At 39.1% G+C, this 15,684-nt stretch overlaps 1 protein-coding gene across 7 annotated transcripts in view; it reads left to right on the top strand.

The window, feature by feature from the left end:
* Positions 1-5,971, top strand: part of wdpcp (WD repeat containing planar cell polarity effector) — a 291,775-nt gene extending 285,804 nt beyond the window's left edge. For all 7 annotated transcript variants that reach the window (XM_069931706.1, XM_069931705.1, XM_069931702.1 and 4 more), the window contains 3 exons: positions 3,286-3,386; positions 3,734-3,762; positions 4,535-5,971. In XM_069931706.1, the coding sequence (XP_069787807.1) occupies positions 3,286-3,386; positions 3,734-3,762; positions 4,535-4,585 (181 nt within the window). In that variant the 3' untranslated portion in view covers positions 4,586-5,971. The remainder of the gene's footprint in view (positions 1-3,285; positions 3,387-3,733; positions 3,763-4,534) is intronic.
* Positions 5,972-15,684: the final 9,713 nt, after the last annotated feature.

Genomic DNA, 15,684 nt, shown 5'->3' with positions numbered 1-15,684 from the left:
TGGGGCTGGGGATTGTCCCCTCCACTGATGGACGTGGGGCTCCCCAGGGACCGACCTTACCTGGTAGGCATCCTCGCTGTCATCCCCTTGTCTGAGCCAGTCTCCACCAGGTTTGGGGGGGCTCGCACATGTTTCAACCATGAAGGATTCATCCCCCTCCTCAATCTCCTCCTCGTGCTAGGGTGGGATCGCCCACGTCAGGGGCAATCTTTGCCTGCTGGCCATATTTATGTGAGTGGAATAAATTGTGGCAGGCTGCACTAAAGGAAAACACAAGCACAATACTGTTTGAGGCAGCACAGCTTTATTTCACTCACATAAATATCTAGTTGGCTGCTAGCTGTGCTCACAGTGTGATCCCGAGGAGAAAGAGAGAGCACACGGTCGGGACCTCAACTTTATACCATGGGCCCTCTGGTGGTTGGATGTCATTAGGCCAGGTGCCGTATCTCTAGGCCACCTGATGGCCAAGTGATGTACCGCAGCATATCATCACATCTTTCCCCTCACCCCTCCCCTCTCCTTCTCCCCTCATAATATTAGCGGCCACATAAATTTAAAATGATTTATACATTGGCAATGATGATGGGTGGCTTCTTATGTATATCGACCTCTCTGGCCAGACTGTTAAGAACTAGTTTTTAACTCTTTGTTTTCAGGTTTAAATTTTTTAAAGTATCAAGGAATTGTTATGGCTATTAATGGTAAAAAGATTAAACCTCAAGTACAGAAGAAACTACATTTTCAGAGTGTTGAAGATTTAGAGCCTAAACAGTCTGCTACAACTTCAGGTTTGCTTTCTTTCAAGCCTAAACCACAGAGATTGCCTTTGGGAGCTGAAAAAATGACTTCTACTCACCAGGAGAAGGACATCACTGGAATTACCCATTCTCAGGAGGAAGGTGTGTGTGCCCCCAATGTGGATCCTGATTCTGGCAGCCTGCTGTCTTTAATGGAGGGGGCACGTAAGAAGATGACTCCATTGCTTGAAATACCCCAGGATATACTCCAATCTGAATATTTTGGTCTTTTTTGTGAGTTTTTGAAGCAACAACGGGTTGCGGGGGGAGAACAGCGTCGGCCCCCTGAGGAAGTCGGGGTGCCGACGCTGGGAGTTCAGACCCGCAGTTAAACTGTTAAACTGCCTGTTGTTGAGATGCAGTCTGCCACTACGCAAGAGAAAGCAGGGCTGAGCTTTTCTGAATTACAATGTAAACAGCTAAGCCTTATCATTCAGCCTATGCTGAATGAAATGTCTCAGAGGCTCAGTTTGGAACTGGATACAGTTAAAATATGTGTGGAAGCATCTTGTGAGGATTTTAAACAATTTCAGGCTGCTTTTTTGAAATGTCAACAACAAATGGCTTCTAATACAGAAAAAGTGTTGGAGGTGGAAAAATTCGTTAAAGAATTGCGAGAACATGAGAGGGAGTTAGAGAGGAAAGTAGATTATTTGGAGAATCAAAGGAGAAGGAATAATGTGAAGATTGTTGGTTTGCCAGAAGGTATGGAAGAACAAGATCCTCTTCGTTTTTTACCGAATGGATTCCACAAATACTGGGGCAGGAATTTTTCTCTGGAGGTCTGGTATTGGAAAGAGCTCACAGAGCCTTAAGAAGAAGACCTCTGCCTGGTCAACCACCGAGACCCATGATAATTCGATGCTTGAATTATTTAGACAGAGAAACGATACTTCGTTTAGCAGTGCAAAACGCGAGACAACGACAAGCTCCATTTATGATTCTGAATAGTAGAGTTTTTTTCTATCCTGATTTGAGTCAAGAGGTTATTCAGCGTCGGCGTCGATTTAATCCAGTTAAAGAAGTTTTGTGGTGTAAAGGTTATAAGTCTACTTTTCGCTATCCGGCAGTGTGGAAGGTGTTTTGTGGAGACTTTCAATCTCGGTTTTTTGAGAATGAGTGTGAAGCAATGAGTTTTGCTCATTCGTTGCCAGATGTAAGAGGACAAAGATGTAGTCCACCATTGTCTCCTAAAGAAAAATCTGGTTGTTCTGGAAATGGAAGAAACAGCAGAAATGGGGTCGCCGAGTCTGGAATTTCTTGGATGAATAGAAGAACTTTTTTATTTTTATTTTCTTTTTATGTCATTATGATATCTTGTTGTTATTCTTTGTTTGGCTGGGGAGGGAGAAATTTGCTCTATGTTCTACTAGTCATCAGCCACTGGTGAGTGATCCACACCCAACTTTTGTTTAGGGATTACTACCTTTTGGTAGTTTTTTTGGGTTTTTTTTTTTATTTTTATTTTTTTATTTTCATTTTATTTAGACTTTAATTTGTGGTTTCTTTTTCTCCTATTGGAGGGCCTATTTACGTTGATCTGAGTCTTTATATATTGATATTATTAGTTTTTAGTAATATTAGTGGATATGTCAAAGTTGAAGTTTGCTACTTTTAATGTTCGGGGTTTAAACAGTCCGATTAAGCGTAAGCGTATTTTTATCAAGTTTGATCTTTGGTAGAGATATGATTTTACCTGAAATGATTAAATTTGAGACTTTTGGCATAATGAGATGAAATATTGTTTAATAATGGAAAAAATTACATATGTTTCGTGGAAAACTATAGTTTCTTTTATTAATAGGTGGTTATTATAATCAGAATATTTACATTTTGATTTATATTGACTAGATTTTAATATGTATGCTTTACTTTCCTTTATTTTTTTCTTTTTCCTTTATGGCTCTCCTTAGGAGAGTTGGCTGAAAGTGGGGGGGGGGGGTTTCTTTCTTTTTTTTAAAATATATATAAAATCTAATGTTCATGCTTTGTTTATTGTTATATATGTTACTTATTATCTGTATTTTGAATGAATAAATAAAGTTTAAAAAAAAATTCAAAAATGTAAAACTAGTCTTTGCCCCAGAAAAATGTCAAGATATTAAAGGCATGCAGTTCCAGTGTAGGAAAATGGTTGTGGTTTAAGAAAAACAGATTCAAGAGAGGATGAGGTTTACCGCACATGCTTATTGTCACTACAATGCATAGTTGATATTTTTCAAATTGATTTTTATGAGCATTCATTTGTTAGATTGTAACAGAAAATATCAAACCATTTTCTGGACAAAACCTTAGTTGCTCAAAAGATGAAAACGCAGGGCAAAAATGTAGAGAGACCAAATACTGATTCAATAATTACAAGAAAAAAAGTATTTTTAAACTGGTAGTCATTCTGTCAACAAAAAGTTTACAGATAAAACAAAGGAATCTTGGAATGGGGAGGTATTCAGACAACTTTGGTGCTAATTTATAGCTCTCTCTTCAGGCCAACATTCCAAAATTTGACAGGTGATACGGACAGTGAACTTGGGTGCAACACCTATGATTCAGGACTGATTGATGACCCCTTGGCCTGGACCCAGGCAGGTAAAATAAATTTTGCAAGTAAATGTTTGAAAAGAAAATAAAGTGAGAATCTGGAAAATTTGCTACTTCATAAATAAACTGCCTAAAATGTTCACAAGGAACTAAAAGTTTACTTAAGAGTTAATATTTTAAAATGACCTCTTTCACCTCTATTTTAATGTAATTTTGCTGATCACAACAAATATTTTCATTCTGAAAATTCATGACTATTTTTAATTGTTAGTATTTGTAATTTTTCCAAAATAATTCACACTTTAATTGTTTGCATACATAATCTTTATGAATGATGGTCATTAAATCTCAAATAGCATTGAATAACAAAAAATAATACATTGTGTATTTTCAAGGGAACTCGTTTGATGGCACAGAACCACAGGTAAGATTTGTTATTTCATTGTAATTTTATGTGAAATTAATTTTTGTATTTGCAAAGGTCATGTATCAGAGCCCACCATTTAGTGAGGGATGGGACAGCTGAGGTAGTAAGAAATGAAAGTCAGGATTCAGTGGTATTATTGTGATGGTAGGTGGGATTTGCAGTCCAGAGATTAGAATCTGGTGGCAGTTTTTTTTTCTGTGGAGTGAGTCACAAATAGTAACCATTTCTTAATTATTTCTCATGAAGAGATTTGACTAGATATTTTCAAACAAATCAGACCCTTGTGACTCTGAAGCAATATTTGTATTAGGGGAGTCGATATTGTCACAAAGGTTTTTTTTAAATCAGTCACATTCACAAGTTGCTCTCAGTGTTTATTGACACTAAAGTAGGAATCCTCGAAAGCTGACTCACTGCAGTAAAATGATGGGCTTGTGAAAAATCAGCATTTTCAAATGGTTAGACAAAATTTTTCCTTAGTTGTTTAGAAGTGGCCCCAAATAAACATAGAAAGATGTTAATTTGAGTTCTCAACATCTATCCAAGTTTGTGTGAACAACCTTCAAAGTACAACTCTGTAGAAATCAGAACCACTGGGTGTAAATGCTAAATCTTACTTCACATTCCAAGTCTCTGAGAATATTAAAAATATTGGAAACAGTGTTAGTTTACATACAATTCCGATCATACATTAGATTCTCACTAGACAAATCAATTTATACCTTCTATGTATTTTGAATATTTATTAAAATGTATTCTTCCTTTACAGGAACTTAGTAACGTCAGCAATCTGAAAGTGGTGCATTTTGGTTTGGTGTGAAATTATATGAAAAAGTTAGTAATCTACCCAAAGAGGGATGCTTTAATTACGTGATCAAATTTCCAAAGAATCAAGCTGGTGTAATATTTCAAAATAAAATGTTTTATTATTGCTTCTGACATGACTTTCAGAAGTCACTCCTTCATCTTATCCAGCTTTACCTTACTTTCCAGCATACATAACTTCTCAATCTTACCTTATTTTGTGCTTCAACATTTTTTTGCTGGCATTCATCTAAGAACCATAACTGATCCCCTCCCATCCATGGAACTGTCTGCCCAAATTCACCTATTAACCAGCAAGAACCTGGAGAAAACCTATGCTAACTGTGCTTCTTCCTCCAGGTTCCCATCCTACTTGCCGGACTCCACCATCTTACTTTTCACCAAAAAAAACTTCCCTATAGTTTTAGGCCATCATCACTTGGATATTCCTCCTTAGCTGCCTTGCCTGACATTCCCCAAACCCCACACAAACAACCAGGTTCTTTGTTCTCTCCACACACAAATGGTGAGGAGCATAAACAAGATCTTTGATCCCCAGTGGTGGGACAAAGGGAATAGGGGATGTGAAAAAAGAACCGGAGGAGGGATCATGCATTGACAGCAAGTCCAAGTCAGATGAAAATATATAAGCAGGCAATACAAGGCCCTTCAGCCCACTGAGTCTGTGCTGATCATCAATCACTAATCCTATTTCATTCTTCCCATGTTTCCATCAGATCATCCCAGAGTCACACACAAGTTAACACAACTGCATAGGAGAGGAAACCAGAATAGACTCACAGTCACAAGAACAGCACATGCCCTCCACACCAACCAGAAATCAACATTGAACTGTATGGCAGCACCCCTACAAGCTGCTCTCTAATATTAAAAGTTATTATGACAAAATATTTTGACCATCCAATTTAAAACGCAAATTATTTTCTCACAGAAGATTTTACTTTAATAGAGCAATTCAAATGCATTTTCCAATTATGATTTTTTTTAATTATTGCTTGTCAACCTCAACACATTTCAAATATTTTAGTTATTTGGAATTGAGTACCAGTGTTCCAATTAACTTTCATTTAAAATCAGGTCATAATTGAAAATAATTTATTTTCTCCTTATATTTTAAGAATAGTCAATATTTTAAGAACGTTTCTGGCAGTATATTGACTTGGTACACAACAAAACACATGCTTTCATCTCCAAGAACTACTAATGTCCATTTCACTCATGGCTTCTGTTGAAGCTGATGATGGCCTGTATGAGGGATTAACCTAGCATCAATCAGTGGTGTATAATCCTTCACGCATGGCATTTTTCTTTGCTTTTACGTTAAGAGGATTAGAAATTAGAATGTATAAATTGATGATTAAAATAAACATGATCAAGATTGTTTCAATTCTTGTATTCATTCAATATATATAATTTTTTTTAAACCCAATTAGAAATTTATACGTTGTTTTAAAACCCATATAAACTTGCTTTTGGAACTGGCTATTTTGGCAACACTATCTATTAATGAATCATTATACATGATACAATCAAACTTGTGTAATGTCACTCAAACATTGTCATTTATCTTCAAGCAATACAGTTATTAGTTTTGTAAAAGTTAATGACAGACTTATTTGTATTGTAACTGCAAGTACACTACATCAGTTTAAAAGTAACGTTGCAAAATAAATGTTGATTAAAATTAAACATGTTTTCAACTTGTCTCAACCAGCTCTTCCTTATTACTCATCAGTCAGGATCCTTCTCAAAATAGTGTGGGCATCGTTCACCCATCAAAACATAACCAAAAAAAAAACACTATCCAAATGGTACAGTGCAATGACTTTGGATCTCAACGGTAATCTTTACATTCATCTCAGAACCATAGAACATTACAGCAGAGAAAACAGGCCCATCAGCCTTTCTAGTTTATGCCAAACTATTGTTCTGCCTAGTCCAACTGACCCACACCCAATCCATATCCCTCCACACCCCTCCCACATATTCACCATTTCAACTGGTAGCTCATCCCACATTCCCACCACCCTGTGGGAAGAAATACCCCCAAATGTCGTCCCCCCCCAAAAAAAATCTTCTCCCCTTAACCCATGTCCTCTGGTTTGTATCTCACCTAACCTCAGTGGAAAAAGCCTGCATCCATTTACTCTAAACATCATAATTTTATATACCTCTATCAAATCTCCTTTATTCTTCTGCACTCCAGGGAATAAAGTCCTAACTGGTTTAACCTTTCCCTGAAACACAGTTCAAGTCCCCTGTTCCTTTTGTCATCAAGATCCTCTTGGCGTCATATGAAACTCCCCCCCCCCCCCAAAAAAGAAGGCAATCCTTTGGCCCACTGCACAATGTAGGAGTAGAATAAGGCCATTCAGCCCATTGAGTCTCCTCTGCCATTCAATCATGGGATGATGTATTTTTCCACTCCATCCCATTGTCCTGACTTTGACCCATAAACTGTCACCCTTATTAATCAAGAACATATCAACCTCCATTTTAAATATACCCAATGAGATGGCCTCTACGTCACCTGTGGCAATGAATTGCACAGCTTCACCATCCTCTACTGAAAAAAATTCCTAATCTCTGCTCTAAAGGGGTGTCTCCTAATACTAAGGCTGTGTGTTCTGGTCCTTGACTCTCCCACGACTAGAAACATAATATCCATTCCACGCAGCCCCTCTCTGTATTCTACAGGTTTCAATTAGATTTTCTCCTTATCCAAAAGGTACATGCACAGAACAATCAAACACTGCTCATACATTAACCCTCTCATTCCTGGGATCAATATTGTATACCTCCCCTAGACCTTCTCCAATGCTCAATGTTCCGGGTTTCCATTGTTTGCTCGTGAGGGAAAACATCACAGCTGTGCTTAGGCAAAACAGACTAGAGTGCTCATCTACTCAGGCTATATAGGCAGAGGTGAGGAAGAAGAAAGGTATGTTTGTATTGTACATGTTGTATTGTAGACCACCCAATAGCCAGCAAGAATTGGAGGAACAAATCTGTAGAGATAGCATACAGCTTCAGGAAACAGTTTCCACATATTGACTGGGATTCCCATACTGTAAAAGGGCTGAATGGCTTGGAGTTTGTCAAATGTGTTCAGGCAAGGATGTTTTCTAAATCAATATATAGAGGTACCAACTAGAGAGAGAGAGCAATATTGGATCTCCTATTAGGGAACAAGACAGGGCAGGTGACCGAAGTATGTGTAGGGGAACATTTTGAGTCAACTGAATATAATGCCATTAGTTTCTAGTTAATTATGGAAAAGGATAGGTCTGGGCCTCAGGTTGAGATTTTAAATTGGAGAAAGGTCAATTTTGAGGATACGAGAAAAGATCTAGAATACATGGGTTGGGGTAAGTTGTTTTCAGGCAAGGATGTGCAATGCAAGGTGAAATTTAGAGAGTACAGAGTTTGTATGTTCCTGTCAGGATCAAAGGCAAGGTTAGCAGGCATAGAGAACCTTGGTTTTTGAGGAATATTGGGGATCTGGTTCAGAAGAAAGAGATGTATAACAGGTACAGGTAACATGGAGCAAATGAGATACATGAGGAGTATTAAAAAAATGCAAGGAAAACCTCAAGAAAGAAACGAGGAAGGCGAAAAGAAGACAGGATTTCCCTTTGCATTGTCTGCCAAAGCTTAAGAGTTTATATAGGTCTATTAAGAACAAAACGATAGTAAGGAACAACATTGGCCCCCTTGAAGATCAGAGTGGTTGGCTTTGTATGGAGCCAGAAGAGAAGGGCAAGAGATCTTAAATGCTTTTTTTTGCGCAAGTATTTACTCAGGAAACTGGCACAGATTTGTGGGAAGTAAGGAAAACAAGATCATGGAAAGAGGAGCAAGTGTTTCCAGTCTTAAACAAGGGTGGATAAATCCCCAGGGCCTGACAAGACCTCAAGGGAAAGTGCTATAGAAATTGCAAAGGCTTTGGCAATTTAAAAAGAAATATTTAAAATGTCCTTAGTCACAGGTGTGGTGCCAAAGGACTGGAAGGGAGCTCATGCTGTTCCTTTGTTTGAAAAAAAAGACTCCAAATGTAACCCTGGAAATTAGAGATCAGTGAGCCTGACATCAGTGGTAGGTAAATCATTGGAAAGTGTTCTTAGGAATTGGGTGTACAAATATTTGGACAGCCAGGGACTGATTAGGGATAGTCAACATGACTTTGTGCATGGTAGGTTGTGTTTAACCAATCTTACGGAGTTTTTCCCAAGGAGGTTACCAGGAAAATTGATGAAGGAAATGTTGTGGATGTTGTCTGCATAGACTTTAGTAAGGCCTTTGACAAGGTCCCACTCGGTAGGTTAGTCAGAAAGGTTCAGACGCTAGGTATTCGTGGGAAGGTAGTCAACTGGGTTCGATATTGGCTACATAGGAGAAGCCTGAGAGTGGTAGTGGATGATTGCTTCTCAGTTAGGAGGCCTGTGCTGATCAAAAACCAAGGTTCTCTATGCCTGCTAACCTTGCCTTTGATCCTGACAGGAATATACTGGGACCATTGTTGTTTGTCATCTATATCAATGACCTGAATGATCAGCAAATTTGCAGATGGAGGTGCTTTGGACAGTGAGGAAGGCTTTCAAAATTTGCAGAGGGATCTAGACAGCTGGAAAAACAGGCTGAAAAATGGCAGATAGAATTTAATGCAGTCAAGTGTGAGGTGTTGCATTTTGAAAGGACAAACCAAGAAAGGACGTACACGCTAAATGATAGGGCACTGTGGAGTGCGATAGAACAGAGGGATCTGAGAATAAAGACATTTAGTTGCCTGAAAGTTACATCACAGGTGAATATGGTTGTAAAGAGAGATTTTGGCATATTGGCCTTCATAAATCAAAGTATTGAATATAGAAGCTGGGATGTGATGTTAAAGTTGTATAAGACATTGATGTATTGTGTGCAATTTTGGTCACCTAACTACAGGAAAGATAACAATAAGATAGAAAGAGTGCAGAGAAAATTTACTAGGGTGTTGCCCAGACTTCAGGAACTGAGTTACAGGGAAAGGTTAAACAGGTTGGGCTGCAGGTCTAAGCTAGGCTATCAGGCCTAAGAAGAATAATAGTTGACAAGGACTAGAAGAGCATGGTTCTGTGTTTTAATGTTCTATGGTTCTATCCTTCCTTAGATTATGAGGCCCAAAATTGTTCGCAATACTCCAAATGTAGTCCAATACCTTTCTATCATTTTCAAAATTTTCCACACAGCCATCAATTGATTCATTTTAATCATATATATATATATATATATATATATATATATATACAGCATGAAAAGTAATAGACTTTGGTCTACCAACCCCTGTGGACACAGTCATCAGCAGGCCAGCCAAAAAAGCCCCCTTGATTCCACCCTCCACACCCCCCATTGCCTTCTGCTAGTCGGCCAATCTTCAATCCATACTAGTATATTAGTACCTTTCCTGTAATACCATGGGCTGGTCTTGTTTATCAGATTCATGTGTAGTACCTTGTCAAAGGTCTTTTGAACATCCACTGTCTCTCCTTATTTATGTTCATTGCTTGTTCATTGAGTTCCAAGTCTGGTGTTTGAGCACTGTTGTTCATTTGAAATTGGCAAGTTGTTCATTGCTGCGATCGGGAGAAACAGATTAGGGTTTAAATAATTTATGTTCTAAGTTGGATAGTCTATGTAAAAAGATGGTCACGCCAGAGTATTTTGGCTGCCTGTCATCATTTAGATAGTAATCAATTTATTTCTAATTGTATGTTCAGCATTTTGGATCACCATGTATTGTATTAAATGGGCTATATCAGTGGTTCTCAACCTTTTTCTTTCCACTCACATACCATTTTAAGTATTCCCTATGCCATCAGTGCTCTGTGATTAGTAAAGGTGGTTTGTGAGTGGGAAGGTTAAGACCCAATTGTTACTGAAATATTTTGCTTGAGAAAAATTGTCATTGGCCCATTTCCTTTGGAGTTATGAAACTGTGCACATAATGAGTCAATTAGGTATGATTAAAACAATGGTTTTCAAACTTTTTCTTTCCACCCACATACCACCTTAAGCAATTCCTTACTAATCAAAGAGCACTTATGGCATAGGGAATACTTAAGTGGTATGTGACTGGAAAGAAAAAGATTGAGAACCACTGAACTATATAAATAAACTACTACTACCTAACCTGCAGTTACTTCACCAAAGACTTCCAACAGATTTGTCAGGGAAGAATTCCCCCAAAGGAAACAATGCTGACTTTGGCCTATTTTATTATGTGTTTCAAGTACCCCAAAACCTCATCCTTAATAATGGATTCAAGAACCACTGAATTTCCTGTCTTGCCTCTCCCCCTACTTAAAGAGTGGAATGACATTTGCAATTTTCCAGACCTCTGGAATCATTCTTGAAAAACCAGTACTAATTAATTTACAATCTCTTGAGCTACAGAATTTCATGATTTGCTCATGACAATAAATTCTGATTCTTCTTTCAGAACCCTTGGATTTAGTCAATCCAGTCCAGGTGACTTGTTCACCTTCCACCCCTTCTGCTTCCCAAACACTTTCATCATCGTACATCTATCAATACAAATCTTTTCTTTCCTGCATTAATTTCATTTTCCTTTTATGTTTTGGGCACATTCAACTACTCTATAAAAATTACTCCTTAGATCCCCTTTAAATCTCCTCCTCACTTTAAACCAATGCCCTCAAGTTTTAGACACCCCCCATCAGGTACTAGCCATCTACCCTATGCCTCTCATAGGTTTCAACACTTCTATCATGTCAAAACTCAGCCTCTTTCACTCCAGGAAAAACATACCCAGCCAATGCAATCTTTAATAAATCGTGCCTTCTAAAATAGACAACCTTTTTGTACCTTCTCTTGAGTAATCACGTGGTTCCTATGGTGCGATGACCAGTTGTTTGCTGCTGACTGTAAAACTGCAGAATTGATCTGTGTGTGTTGCTCTCAGAGAAAGCCGGTTTGATTCTGTTTGCAAAACCACATGACCCTCCTAGAACAACAAGTTCCACTCCAGATCGAATGCTGCTCTGACAAGTTCTTTCATCTGTTGCCTTTTTGTAAACAATAATCCATTAGTGAAGTCTCTTGGGCACTCTCCAAAGCTTCTGCAAAGGCTCGAGGGGTGATATGTCCATCATTAGCAGAGCTCCAGTATTTTAAATATGATCTGTTTTAAAGTGTTTGTATGTGACCTACACTAAAAAAAACATATCTATATACTGTTAGTCCTTGACTTGTCAAATGCAAATAAATTGTCATTCCTAATCCCCTCTAGTTACTTTCCCACCACTGATGTTAGGCCCATAGTTCCATGGTTGTCCTTCTTAAATGAAGGCAGTTCTTGTTATATAGAGAATTTAGGTTAAAATGACTTAAGTTAAAATGTGATGATTAATCATAAACAGGGAAGCCAGAACGGACAGGGAGTTTACTAGCAGTCAAGGACAAAAGGATCTGCTGAATATGTTTTTTTAAACCTATCTTTTCATGGTCATAGTGAGAGACATGCAGGAGACAAAGGATTGATAAGAAGGGTGAGAAACAGAATTTAGTGTATGTAGAGTTCACAGCGTACGTAACGAACGTGATAATTAAAAATGCAGTTATACTTAGAATGCTTTTGTAATACTAACCAATTAAAATAGTATTAATAAGAAGGGGAAGGGCAAACAATAAGGGTATAAAAATCAATGCACTGTATGTATCGGGGCTTAACTGGTGAGAAACCAGTTGAGTCCAACTCTGCAGACTTGTAAATAAAGCTTGTCGTGTCATCAGTTTTAAAGAGACTCATGTGTGAGAAGTTTTATTTCTGACAGTTCTTCAGTCATTTTGTACCTCATCTCAAGCTAACAAAGTCACAGAGATCTTTGCTAGGGCCCAGCAATCTCCCTCCTTGCTTCCTACAAAACAGCTGTTTGACTCTGGTGTTTAATCTACCTTCATATGTTTCAAGACCTCCATTGTCTTCTCCTTTATAATGCTGATATACCACAGGATATCATTGATCCCTTCCCTGAATTTCCTAGCTTCCATCCCCTTCGCCATGGTATAGATGAGAAGAATTTAAGACCTTGCCCATATGCTATGGTCCCACTCATAGGTGGCCACACTGATGGTTATGAGGACCACCCTCGCTACCCTTTCACTCAATGTATTTATGGAATATTTTAGGATTCTCCTTAACCTCATCTTCCAGAGATATCTCATGGCCTCTTTTGCCCTCCTAATTTCCTACATCCCTCACTAGCATGATTCCAGCTATTTATACCTGCCATACACATTTTTCTTGACCCTTCACAACCAAGGTGTCCAAATCTTGTTGCCTTGACCTTTACTGTAACATGCAAGCCCTGAACTCCTATTCCACTTTTAAAAACCAGACGTCCCTTTCCCTGCACACAGTCTCTCCTAATCAACTTTACTTTTGAGAGTTCCTGTCTCCCCAATTGAAGACATTGTCATGGCCCAGTCCAAAATTATAATGAAACTAATATAATTATGATCACTGTTCCCACTGAGTGGAAAAGTAGTTCCTTCCCAATTTAGACCATTGCTTCAGAAAACTTTTCAGAACATTTTAAATTCTGCCCCATCTAATCCCCGTGCAGTTATTATCAACATTAGGGAAGTTAAAATCACCAATTATTAAAACCCTGTTATTCTAACACATAACTACACAGCCAGTGTGTGAGTGACTCAGGGTAGGAGTGGGACTTTGCTCACGAAAGCCTTGCGAGTCAAAGCCTCAGAGGCTGAGGAGACAGCACAGAAATTGAGGCAAGCGAAGGACAGACTTTTAAAACTTTTTTTTCATCTATTTCATAGTGGAAATGACAGCCAGGGTAAGGACATTCTCCTCTTGCAGAATGGAGATAGTCAGGGAAGTCAACGCTATCCCTGGTGACTTCATCTGTGAGAAGTGTACCCAACTGCAGTTCATGACAGAACATATTATGGAATTGGAGCTGGACTTGGATGAACTCTGGATCATTTGAGAGGCAGAGGAGTGATTGATAGGAGTTAAAGGGATGCAATCACACCTCAGAGGTAGGAGGAAGGTAGCTGGGTAACAGTCAGAAGAGGGAAAAGGGACAGACAGGCAGTGCAGAGTACACCTGTGGCCATTTCTCTCAGCAACATTTACCCCTTTGGATACTGCTGAGGGAGATGACCTATATGGGCCAGGCAGCAGCAGCTAGAGCAATAGCAGATAACTCCAAGCCTCAGAAGGGAAGGGTGAAGCCAGGTAGAATGATAGTCACAGGTGACTCAATAGTCAGGGGAATAGAAAGGAGATTTTGCAGCCACAAAAGAGTCCCCAGGATAGTGTGTTGCCTCTCAGGTCCAGGACGTCTCCGACCAGGTTAGAACATTCTTAAGGGGGGAGGGTGATCAGCCAGAGGTCATGGTACATATTGGTACCAATGACAGGCAGAGTAAGGTAGAGGTCCTGCAAGTGCAACACATTTACAGCGCCACTGATTGGAGTTAGAAGATAAAGGATTGGGGTTTTTAAAAAACTTAAAGATTACTAAAAAACTCAAAAGGATGGAAAGATATATGAAAGTAGGCTAGCAAATAATATCAAAGAAGATACAAAAAGTATATAAAGAATAAAAGAGGTGCAAGTAAATATAGGATAATCGGTGGGCCAGATGTTAAAGGGTATCAGGGAGGGAAAGTGAGTGCAGTAACTATTTCAAAGGAGAAGGTGCTCAAAGCTGAATGGACTAAGGGTGGATAAGTCTCCCAGACCAAATGAATTGCACCCTTGGGTCCTGAAAGAGGAAGCAGTAGAGATTGGAGAGGCATTGGTAATGATCTTTCAGGAATAGATTCTGGCATGGTCCTGGAGGACTGTAAAATTGCAAATGTCACCCAACTATTCAACAAAGGAGTGAGGCAGCAGAAAGAAAACTGTTGACTGGTTAGCCCAACATCAGTAGTTGGGAAGATGTTGGAGTTGATTGTAAAGGATAAGATGACAGAGTACTTTGAGACACATGACAGGTTAGGCCAAACCCAGCATGATTTCCTTAACAGAAAATTTTCCTTGACAAACCTAATGGAATTCTTTGAGAAGCAACAAGCAGGCTGGATAAGGGAGATGCAGTGAATGTTGAGTATTTGGATTTTTAAGAGACATTTGATAAGGTGCCACACATGACGCTACTTAACAGGAGCCCATTGTATAACAGGAAACATACTCACGTGGGTAGAGCATTGGCTTATTGGCAGGAAGCAGAGAGTTCAAATACAAGGATTAATTATATTCTGGTTGGCTACCAATTGCTAGTGGTGTTCCACAGGGGTCAATGTTGGGGCCACTTCTTTTTGTGTTGGATATTAATGATTTGGATTATTAAAGGAATGGCTTTGTGGCCAAGTTTGCAGATTATACAAAGGTAGGACAATCAAAGGTCATTTGATTGTCCAAGTACAACACAACAAAACAATGTTTTCCAATCCTTGGTGCAAAGACATGCACACAACCAGACATACAGACAAATACATATGCAGGACAAGTAGTATAGCTATATAAAAAAAAAATTTGCTTTGTACATATAGGAATCTCGGAGGTTTAGTGCGAGCAGTTCCTTTGGGCATTCAGCATTCTCACTGCCCATGTGAAGAAGCTGTTTCTCAGCCGGGTGGTGCTGGTTCTGATACTCCTGTATCTCTTCCCTGACAGGAGCAGCAGAAAGATGCTGTGTGCAGGGTGGGAAGGGGTCATCAATGATTTTGCGTGCCCTCTTCAGACATTGATCCAGGTAGATCACGTTCATCAGGGTGGGGAAAGGGGAGGGAGACTCCAGTGATCCTCGCTGCCACTATTATGGTCCTGTGGTTGACCTCCGATCCATTTCTCTGCAGCAACTGTACAGACCACATTGTGATGCAGCTGATCAGGATGCTCTCAATAGAGCTCCTATAGAAGGTTGACATAATGGTGGCTGGTAGCCTTGCCCTCTTTAATCTTCGAAGTGAAGTTGCTGTTGCACCTTCCTAACAAGTGAGGAGATGTTGAGTGTCCATGATGGGTCATCAGTTAAGTGAACACCAAGGAACTTGGTGCTCTCC

This window comes from Narcine bancroftii, chromosome 4 (assembly GCF_036971445.1).
Source record: "Narcine bancroftii isolate sNarBan1 chromosome 4, sNarBan1.hap1, whole genome shotgun sequence".
NCBI classification, from domain to species: Eukaryota; Metazoa; Chordata; class Chondrichthyes; order Torpediniformes; family Narcinidae; genus Narcine; species Narcine bancroftii.
This window is presented reverse-complemented; position numbering and strand designations above follow the sequence as displayed.